Source organism: Lampetra fluviatilis, chromosome 52 (genome assembly GCF_964198595.1).
Source record: "Lampetra fluviatilis chromosome 52, kcLamFluv1.1, whole genome shotgun sequence".
In the NCBI taxonomy this organism is placed as follows: Eukaryota; Metazoa; Chordata; class Hyperoartia; order Petromyzontiformes; family Petromyzontidae; genus Lampetra; species Lampetra fluviatilis.
This window is the reverse complement of record NC_136326.1, coordinates 9,334,254-9,345,575: the sequence shown is the minus strand read 5'-3', so window position 1 is coordinate 9,345,575 and position 11,322 is coordinate 9,334,254. Positions and strand designations below refer to the sequence as shown.

Here is an 11,322-nt window from a genome sequence, read left to right as displayed (position 1 = left end):
TTGCACTCAGTTGCCGATCCTGCCCAGGGTGGTGGGACGTGGCTAGTGCCACATCCGGAAGCCTGTTTCCTTGTGGAAATGTTTACACATTGCACCAAACCAGGTACTCATTTGTGGCCGAGTCAACGTAGGGGAGGGCCCAGGACAGGTTCAGATAATCGGCACTGGCGTTGGTGGCCGTGAGCGGGGAATCGAACTTGGTTCGCTGGGGTTATTGGCGCATCAAACGCTGCGCCGCCGCTCCCCGCAGACCCGGCAGCCGAGTGGAGACTCCCCGAGGGCACGACACGGACAGCGACGACGACGACACTGGGCACGACATGGACATAAATGACGACACGGACAGCGACAACGATGCCGACGCGACGCCCTCCGCGGTGCAATGGAGGCGGCTGCGGTACTTACCACACGTACCTGCGTCGACTCGACACCACGGGGAGGGAGGTGAGCGCGTCAATGCCGTTACCCGCTAGCTATGGGTACTTTGCGAGTCGCTCTGCTTTGCAACGTCAACGCGGCGTTGGGGGAGCCGCGGAGGGAGGGGGGGCACCAATGGGTACTTCTCCCCCCCCCCGCTCCCTCTCGCTCAAGCGGTTCACAATGGCTGTGGCGTTGCCACTCAGTTGGTCAAAGTCCAAATTTAACCGGAGCCAGGTTGAGGTAGCGAGTTTGACGTCGGAGGCATCCTTGACTCAATTTGCGGTCCGGGGGAGGGCGCTTCCTCCCGCCGTCGTCCTCATCGTCGGTCGCTACCGTCATCGCCAATGTCGTCAACATCACCTCTGTCATCACTTTGAGAATTGTTCTCATCTTCTCCGTCATATTCATCATCCTCACCATTATCCTCACCGTCACCTCCTCGCCGTCACGTTCATCAAAACTGTCGCAAGTCTCCATGCTCCATGGCGAGGACGCCGCTCCACTGCTGGATGGCAGCGAGAGGCCACCCCCCCCCCCCCGATTGGTCTCTTCGCGTGTCACATGACCACCGCTGCCCCCCTTCGTTGGCGACTCAGCAAGGGGGGTGGGGGGGTGGAGGGCTGCAGGGGGTGGGTAGCCACGAGTCCCCTCGCCCAAGAGGCTGGTGCCGCTTCACACACGGCGCAAAAATAATTACACAACGGGGAACCTGCAACCAAGGGGGGACATGGGGGACCACAACACACGGCTCTTTTCGTAGCGGGCGGCACGCACGGGGCGCGGCCACGTCCCACACAAGCCGGAAGATTCGTGAGGAATTTAAATAAAAAACCGGTCCGGTGCTCTTTTCGCGGGCAATTCCAGTGACATCGCTGCCTTCCCCCATACTTCACCACCGTGGCTCGTGCCAATTTGCTAGGTGGTGGGCGGGCATGGTGCCAGGTACCGGTTCCCCATGTTATACTTACACGTTAGTCGTGGCAGGAAATCAAAACTCGCATGGGCCTGGGGGGGTTCGTGGCGCAGAGTGCTAATCGCCGCGCCATCAATCCACTTCTCAAAACACTGTATAGATTGGGAAATGTTAACTCGGATCTTAATTCCGTTTCATGAACCCCGCGTGTCCCAATTGTCAACTGGAGAGGCGACGGGCAAAATCAACTTCACCAAAATGTGGGTGATGAACTTGGGCAGCCAGTTTATCGCCATCGCCACCGGGGCTCATCGGCAGGGTCCGGCTACACCCACCGGGAGAGGTTTGGCCAGTTCCATTGTGAACAGGACTAGCGATGAGGTCACTGGGGTGCCGTGGACTCGACGCTAACCCCAACTAACCTTTACACTTTTACTCAAGAAACCTCCCGACTGGCGTGGGACAGTGCGGCCCCCCGGCGTGCCCCCCCCCCCCCCCTCACACCCACCCCCAGCAAGTTCTACTTCTTGGCGAACGAGATCTTCATTGCGTTGGTCGGCGTGATCTTGAATCCCTGCAGCGCGTCGCGCGCCGCCCCGGCCTGCGCGTCGTTCTCAAACTCCACGAAGGCGATGTCGTGCCGCCCCGGAACCAGACGCACCTCCTTGAAGCCTGGGAACCTGGGTTACAGTCCGGGTTCGGGGGTTTATAGCACACGTCACACGGGAGAAGATCGTGCCGGGAATTAGCACGCGGGGGATGCAGATGGGTGGGTGGAGTGTGTGTGCTGAAGGGTGATTGAGTGAGCGATGGTGATTGAGGGAATGTGCAATTGAGTGAGCGATTGAGTGAGTGATTGAGCAATTTAGTGAGCGATTGAAAGTACATTTGAATGAGCGATTGAGTGTGCAATTGAGCAACTGAGTGAGCGACTGAGTCGGTGACTGAGTGGGCGACTGAGTATGCAATAAAGTGAGCAACAGAGCGAGCAATTGAACGAGCGAGCAGCTGAGCGTGCCGATGAGCATGCAGGTGAGCGGGCGGGTGAGGAGCAACGCACTGGTTGAAGAGCATGGAGAGCATCATCTCGCTTGTCTCCTCGGGTAGACTTGTCAGGAACAGGATGTGGTTCGGTGGGTTCTCAGCCAGCTGTGCGCAGTTACACAGTCGCAGTCAGTCGCACGCGCGGCCAGTCATACGACTGCTGTAGTCAATCACACAATAACTCGAACAAGCAGACTATTTGTACAAGTCCTAAGTAATCGATTCCTGCGCGTGATTTCTGGGCGAGACGCAGCAAGCGCCGATTTCAAATGATGATGGATCGGAGCGTCGTCCTCCCCGCTCAACACCAGACCTGACCGCAATTCAATGCAACAATACATCCCCACAAGCTACGCCATCCCTGCCTGAACCAACTCTCCACGTACTAGCCCTACCCCACTAGCCTTATCCCTTACCCCACCAGGAAGAGCCCTACCACATTAGCCCCATTGCTACCTACATCTTGTCATGGTTGGCGCGACGTTAACGACCTCGCCTGGTATGCAGCAGGTAGTGGGTTCGATCCCGACCCTGATGCCTGCTGTATATTTGGAGTTTGCATGTTCTCCCCGTGGTCACATGGATTTTCCTCCGGGTCCTCCGGTTTTTCGCTCCACATTGAGCTGCGATATGTTTCCATGTGATAAGCCACTTCGTCGAGCTATAATTTGTGATAGCCAGGTTGCTTCTGAAAGAGAGCCACATAGCTCAGTGGGCCTGGTAAAATAAAAAGTTTGGAGTTTAGTTTACTCGCCCTAACCCCCTCGCACCGGCCTTACCACCCTACGAGCCCCTAACCCACGAGTACCACCAGTCCCACCCCGAATCACCAGCACGAGCGCCACCACAATAGTATGAGCCCTGAGCGTATCCCCCCCACCTCTTTCTCTACTCATGCTCTTGTCCATGCGTCTTGACACGCAGTCGTCTGCAGGCACTCCACAAATCCCAACTGTGTTCGAGTTGTGTTGGTGGATGCGAGGAATGGGGGGGGGGGGGCAATACCTGCATGGGGGGCATAGCCCCTGCTGGGGGGGGGACCATGCCCGGCGCCATCATCCCCGGGGGGGGCATGTAGGGCGGGGGGGCTCCGGGCATCCCAGGGGGCATGCCCAGCATTGGGGGCGGCTGCTGCACCACCATGGGGGCCATGGCCTGCATGCACGGTCACGCACGTCGGCGTCAATGCGCGTAGAAACACAGACACAGCACACGCGGCGTGATCACACGCAACGCACACACTCGCGAGAGTGAACTCGCAAATAACAATCCACACGACACCCCGCAACATACCACCACTAGACACGCCACCATCCCTACAAACAAGACCCCTACACACATGCCACCATCCCTACAAACAAGACCCCTACTCACACACGACCCCGACACACATGCTACCACCCCTATACACCACCACCCCCATACACACACCCTCACCCGCGCGCTCACCATGGGAGCGGCGGGAGCGATGGCCGGTTTCTTGGCAGCCGCCGCCGCATCCTCCTTGGCCTTGCTCTTCTTGCGATCCTTCTTCTTCTCACGCTCCACGAAGGTGCCCTTCATCTTGGCGATGATGTCCGAGTCCACCTTCGAGTACTGGATCCGCTGCGAATGCACGCCGCCCCGGTGTCACTTGCAAGCCAGCGTCCGTCTGTCCCCTCTATGAGCCTCTGCCACTTGCAACTGACCGTAAGAATCTCGCGCGCGTGCGCACACACAAACCTTCACCTGCCTCTACGAGCCACGAGCTCGTCGCAGCACGGGAAGCTGCGCAAGGAGGCGAGGGCGGTGGTGGGAACGGCGAGAGTGGGTGCCACGGTGGCGAGACGTGAACTATCTCGCTTAGTATGCAGGTCGTGGGTTCGATCCCGACCCTGACGCCTGCTGTATATTCTGAGTTTGCGTGTCCCTATCAGTGGTCACATGGATTTTTCTCCGGGTCCTCTGGTTTTTCCCTCCATATTTAAGATCAACGTACATTTAGAGTATTTGGCTGCTATGAATTTCCACATGATAATCCAATTGGTTGAGCTTTCATTTGTGGCCAGGTTGCTTCTGGTAAAATAAAAAAATTGTTTCAATAGTTAGCGATGGTGCTGGAGCTGTAGGATTCTCACCATGGGCTTGTCATAGAAGGGGAAGCCCTGCATTGAGCGTAGGGCGTTGGTTGCGCTGCTGATCTCCTTGAAGATCACAAAGGCCTGGCCCCGCATCTTTAGCGTCTTGAGTGCCACAATGTCCAGGATCTGCCCAAACTGCGAGAAGATGGCGTACAGAGACTTCTTGAGCTCTACGGGGCGTGGCGAGAGAGAGAAGGGGAGAGAGAGGAATACAGGAGGGAGAGCGAGACAGTGAGTTGAGGAAACCGTAGACGTCTTTGGATGAGAGTGGGCGCATGGGACTCCTCACAATGCCCCCTCTGCTGGCAGCAGGCGAAGCTCTGCGGGAGCCGCCCAGCCGACCTTCGCTCCGAGGTGTCACTCCTCCTCGGCTTCCTCCAGCCTGGGTCTCTTACCACAGCCATCCATGCTGTCGACGCCTTGGCTCTATTCAAGTCAAGACTCAATACCTCAATATAATGTATGTATATCCAAGTTACACAATTAAATACATAAAAATGACAATATCCTGTATTTATGTATGTTGAACTTCTTTCGCACCGTACGTAGCCAACCTGTGCTAATCGGAGGTGCGGGGTAAGGAGACCAAGCTAAACACAAAAAGCAATTCTGAAGAAATTAATTTAAATCTAGGTGATTTAAAATTGTCTAGCTCCAGTGGCTTCCTAATATCGGAGAGAAGTGTTCCTGATGGCCGCAGAAGAGTATCTGAAAGCATGCAATGCTTTCACGTAGTTTTCCTGATTACTAAAGTCCCAAATAATAAAACCATTAAAATAGTCAATTAAATTTACAAAGGTTAAAAGACTCCCCACAATTCACTTGCATTGTTTAACCAATGACTATTTACTACGTGGAAAAGTTTACAAAAAGGAGAACCAATGGGCTCCTCTTTGTCCCCAGGAAACGCCGATGTGTACACAGGGACCAAGCCATTGTAGACACACTGGTCCACCCTAAATCGCATCCACTGCCCAAACCATGGCAGTGGATGCGGATGAAACCTGGTGCACAATGCAAAATATAAAACTCTCCCATAGTCTGTAACTGTGGTCATCAAGAACAGACCGTACAACGTGTAACGAGGAAATGCACCAATCCACAAATACGAAAGAGACATCACAGCGATACACTCTGCTACTCCTGACGTGGGTATCTGTGATGACCACCTGAATGTGACATTGTAGTTGTTGCTCTGCATCTACATAAGCAAGAAGATTGGTCCGTCTGGCCTCAAGGCAGAGCCACCATATGGCCCATTCAGTTCACCATGGAAGTGGAGGGAACATCCCTTCCCCTTCCCATTCCCGGACGTACTGCTTGGACGTGGCCCATGGGGTAATGTAACACGTGGCGTATGCCGCAAGGTAAGATCAAGTTGCTTACTTAAATTAACAAAAATCCCCCGTGCATATACACACACACAGAGTGCTTGCACAAATGAACTACAACACCATGCAGATCTCGCAAACTCTGGCCATCCTTGGAGTGGCTTTTGACTAGCCATCGAACAAAGACGGTCACTGCGTTGCACGCTTTTAGATGCGCTTTTGCGGCCGTCTGGAACGCTCTTTCTTCCGATATTTGGAAACCACTGGAGCTATGCACTTTTAAATCCAAATTGAAAACTAATTTATTTAGAACTTTGTTTAGTTTGCTGCCCTTCCCCCACACCACCTCCGATTAGCACGGCTGTTTATGTACAGTTTGAAAGAAGTTCAGCAAACATACAACAGAGCAAGTATTGTAAGTGAATACCTATGAATGCTTCTAAGGTACACGAAGGGGTGGGTGGCCACCTTTAATGTTTACACACCCCGCAGTAGGTATTAATTTGAGGCAGAGTTTCCCTAGGGAAGACCCAGGACCAGTTGAGATAATAGTCAATGTCGGCGATGAGCAGTTGATAGTAGAGACGATGATAGCGGTGATGACGATTAAAATTGTGATGTGATGATATCCGAGTGATGTAGGCGATAAAGGTGCTAGTGGAGCCTATTGGAGATGACGACTACGATCGTAACGACAATGTAACGAAGGTTGTGGACCACTATTCAAGCCGCCGGGCCACGTGTTTCTGGCTGGCAGGAAGCGAGGGGACCTTTTCTGTTGGCGCTGATAAAGTGGACCTGGGGTCCCCACGGAGAGGGGCCCAAGTTGTCAGGCGCCAAGACGGTAAAATGACCGACACAACCACCCACAGCCATCGCAGCGACAATCGTCGTGCCTGCTGTTTTTAAGGCAAAAGTTGGCAGTGTGTCTTATAACCTGGTTGTGCGTGTTAGTGTACCAAGTGTGGTATTAGTGGGCGTGCCATTGCGGCCGCCTGAATGGTACTGGCCACCCATCCCCTGGTGTCCCGTGCCGACCTTGATAGGTGCTCAATAACAGCACTTCCACAAACATTGTGTCATGGTTATGCAGGGGATCTCTAACTGTATTGACACCAGTCATATGTTCTGGTTTGAGTCCATCTTACTTCACGGAGCATCTTATAATGTAAAATGGCGTGGGCAGGACATTGCTAGGTGGGAAGATGGCCGATGGCCCAGACTGGTGATGGAATGGCAGCTGGTGGGAGACCACTGCAAGGACACGATCTAAACTATGAACTACACTTTTAATTATTTTACCAGGTAAGACCCACTGAGCTATATAACTATTTTTAGAAGCGATCTGGCTATCAAAAATTATAGCTCAACCAAGTGGCTTATAATTTTAAATGTATAGCAGCCAAATACTCTAAACACGTTGAGGACCCGGAGTAAAATCCACGTGACCACGGGGAGAGAGAAATGCAAACTCCAAATATACAGGGGTCAGATTCGGGATCGAACCTACAACCTCCTGTATATCAGGCGAGGTAGTGAACATCTCGCAAGAGCGAGGTGGGAAGATGGCAGCGCTGGACCATGAGGGGATGGCAATAGCATGGGGAGAGCCTTCATCCAGCAGTGGGGCATGGCAGCTGCTGCTGGAGATATCCCACCGGGCTTCTCTATTGAAACATCTCTGTGCTGGGGGCTCTGGCCACATCACCCAGAACGCGGCTTGAGCAGCCTTGTGCTTGGATGGGCGACCATCCCACCACCACCACCATGCATGCCCAGGTGTTACAGCTGTGCTTGCAGAGCGCCACGGTGGTGAGATGTTAACGGCCTCGCCTGGTATACAGGAGGTTTTGAGTTCGATCCCGATCCTCACACGCCTGCTGTGTATTTGGAGTCTGTGTGTCTCTCTCCCCGCACTACATTTCCACACGAGGATGGTGACAAGCCGCCACTTCGTTGAGCCGTCACGTGTGATGGCGAGGTCGCTTCTTAAACAGAGCTCCATAGCTCAGTGGGCCTTACCTGTTGAACTAAAACTGTAGTTTTTGTTTTAGGCAGTACAGCAACATCGAGAGTTGCTCTGTAACTTCCCTCCGTCACCTTCACCAACCCGCACTGACCGGCGTGGTGACGACGTATGGCCAAAGAACCCTCACGATTAGCGCACTGCGACGCGAACCTGGCAACCCGAGTTGGATTCCTGCTGACGGCCAACACAAGTGACGATTATCTGGACCGGTCCTGGGCCTCTCCTTGGTCGACTCAGCCTCAATTTAGTAGCTGGTGCGGTGTGTAAACATCGCCACTGGGGAGACAAAGGCGGCCGAGGGTGGTGCTGGCGACCCACCACCTCGTGTGCCACAGTGCCGACCTTCATAGGTGCTGCTACTCGCTAACAGCACTTGCCCCACCAGTCTGTTCAGGCTACACGGGGATCTTTGTGTGTGTGAGTGGACACGCACCATCCTTCTTGATCTTCTCGTTGAGGTTGTTGATGTAGATCGTGTGGTTGGGCCTGATGTCCATGTCTGCGCTGCCGGGCCTGGGCGAAGGGGGGAGGCGGAGAACGCAGTTAGGAAAAGCCTAAAAAGCCTGCGGCCTAGCGCAACCGAGCCACTTGCAAGCGAAACCTCAACACGAATTACGGCAACGCGTGCAGTAGTATGCCCTGACGCTTCGTAACTCCAACAAGACGAGACAAACATGGCAGATAAACCACAATCGTCGCGCTCTCCATTGATTGTAAAAAAAAAGCCGCGAAACTCGATTCTGCCTCGCATGGCGCGCCGTGAATGGGCCACTGCTTACGCGAACGACTCCGGACAAAATAAAACGCCGCAGCCCAATAATGCGACCTTAATCGACTCGGGCGACGTCAGCGCACAACAGGGTGGTGGTGAAAGTAACGGATGGCGAACTTTAGTCACCTTTTAGAGATGGATTGTAGAGACTTTTTCTGCTTCCTCACACTGGCGCCACCAAGCAACGAGCCTCGCAGTCGTTCACAGCTCCTGAGTGCCACGCGATTGGCCCAAATCGGTCACGTGCGCGAGTTCCACCCAACAGGAGTAGCCCCGCCCTCTCTCCCGGGCCCCCATCCTCCTCCACCCCCCATCCTCCTCCACCCCCCCATCCTCCTCCACCCCCCCATCCTCCTCCACCCCCCCATCCTCCTCCACCCCCCCATCCTCCTCCACCCCCCCATCCTCCTCCACCCCCCCATCCTCCTCCACCCCCCCATCCTCCTCCACCCCCCCATCCTCCTCCACCCCCCCATCCTCCTCCACCCCCCCATCCTCCTCCACCCCCCATCCTCCTCCACTTTCAAAGCGCGGAAAAAGCCCGGAGTGACTTCACGCGCAGTGAGTGGAAAAGGGAGACGCGGGGGGGAGGGAAACACGGGGGGGAGGGAGGGAGACAAAGGGGGGGGGGGGTGGGAGACACGGGGGTGGGAGGGAGACACGGGGGGGTGGGAGGGAGACACGGGGGGGTGGGAGGGAGACACGGGGGGGGTGGGAGGGAGGGAGACACGGGGGGGGGGGGGTGGGAGGAAGACGCGGGGGGGGGGGGAGGGGAGACGCGGGGGGGAGGGAGACACGGGGGGGGGGAGAGGGAGACACGGGGGGGGGGTGGGAGACACGGGGGTGGGAGGGAGTCACGGGGGGGGAGGGAGACACGGGGGGGGTGGGAGGGAGACACGGGGGAGGGGTGGGAGGGAGACACGGGGGGGGGGTGGGAGGGAGACACGGGGGGTGGGAGGGAGACACGGGGGGGGTGGGAGACACGGGGGTGGGAGGGAGTCACGGGGGGGGAGGGAGACACGGGGGGTGGGAGGGAGACACGGGGGAGGGGTGGGAGGGAGACACGGGGGGGGTGGGAGGGAGACACGGGGGGTGGGAGGGAGACACGGGGGGGGGAGACACGGGGGGGGTGGGAGGGAGACACGGGGGGGGGGGGGGGTGGGAGGGAGACACGGGGGGTGGGGGGTGGGAGGGAGACACGGGGGGCGGTGGGAGGGAGACACGGGGGGGGGGGGGGTGGGAGGGAGACACGGGGGAGGTGGGAGGGAGACACGGGGGGGGGGTGGGAGGGAGACACGGGGGGTGGGAGGGAGACACGGGGGGGGTGGGAGACACGGGGGTGGGAGGGAGTCACGGGGGGGGAGGGAGACACGGGGGGTGGGAGGGAGACACGGGGGAGGGGTGGGAGGGAGACACGGGGGGGGGGTGGGAGGGAGACACGGGGGGTGGGAGGGAGACACGGGGGGTGGGAGGGAGACACGGGGGGGGGGAGACACGGGGGGGGTGGGAGGGAGACACGGGGGGGGTGGGAGGGAGACACGGGGGGCGGTGGGAGGGAGACACGGGGGGGGGTGGGAGGGAGACACGGGGGGGGGGTGGGAGGGAGACACGGGGGGGGGGGAGACACGGGGGGGGGGTGGGAGGGAGACACGGGGGGTGGGAGGGAGACACGGGGGGGGGGAGACACGGGGGGGGTGGGAGGGAGACACGGGGGGGGTGGGAGGGAGACACGGGGGGTGGGAGGGAGACACGGGGGTGGGAGGGAGACACGGGGGGGGGGGAGACACGGGGGGGGTGGGAGGGAGACACGGGGGGGGTGGGAGGGAGACACGGGGGGTGGGAGGGAGACACGGGGGGTGGGAGGGAGACACGGGGGGGGGGAGACACGGGGGGGGTGGGAGGGAGACACGGGGGGGGTGGGAGGGAGACACGGGGGGCGGTGGGAGGGAGACACGGGGGGGGGGTGGGAGGGAGACACGGGGGGGGGGTGGGAGGGAGACACGGGGGGGGGGGAGACACGGGGGGGGGGGTGGGAGGGAGACACGGGGGGTGGGAGGGAGACACGGGGGGGGGGAGACACGGGGGGGGTGGGAGGGAGACACGGGGGGGGTGGGAGGGAGACACGGGGGGTGGGAGGGAGACACGGGGGTGGGAGGGAGACACGGGGGGGGAGACACGGGGGGGGTGGGAGGGAGACACGGGGGGGGTGGGAGGGAGACACGGGGGGGGAGGGAGACACGGGGGGGGGGGGACACGAGGGGCGGGGGGAGACACCGGGAAGAGTGAGACGCGGGGAGGATTGCGACACGGGGAGGAGGAGGAGACACACTCTCCTTGTTGACCCAGCAGAGTCACAGTCATACGAGTCTTTTTCAAGATGGTCCTACTAATTTGGGTTTTTATTTGTAGATGTTTTCAGTCAATCAACAAGTGTTTATACACGTGGGAGGAAATCGGAGTACAGATGGAATAAACAGATGGCGCTGACTCCACTTGCTATACTGCCGTGCCCTGGCGAGCCAGGGCACGGCTCCTCCTCGGCGCCCACTCACGAGTAGAAGGGAGTTTCACAACTCATCTGTGTGTGATCCACCAACCCTGGCTGCTTCACAGTTATGGGTTACAGGCAGCCACGTGCAGAGTGGCCACCACTGGGACGAGGAGGGAGACAAGAGGAGGGAGGCACGGGTAGG

The 11,322-nt window shown here is 57.9% G+C and overlaps 1 protein-coding gene across 1 annotated transcript; it reads right to left on the bottom strand.

The window, feature by feature from the left end:
* Positions 1–1,833: 1,833 nt before the first annotated feature.
* Positions 1,834–8,871, bottom strand: SNRPA (small nuclear ribonucleoprotein polypeptide A). Its single transcript, XM_078879032.1, has 7 exons — positions 8,756–8,871; positions 8,291–8,370; positions 4,495–4,667; positions 3,827–3,982; positions 3,383–3,532; positions 2,394–2,482; positions 1,834–2,013 (listed from the first exon to the last, which is right to left on the bottom strand). The coding sequence occupies exons 2-7, from the start codon at positions 8,352–8,354 to the stop codon at positions 1,854–1,856; spliced, it is 792 nt and encodes a 263-aa protein (XP_078735158.1). The 5' UTR covers positions 8,355–8,370; positions 8,756–8,871; the 3' UTR covers positions 1,834–1,853.
* Positions 8,872–11,322: the final 2,451 nt, after the last annotated feature.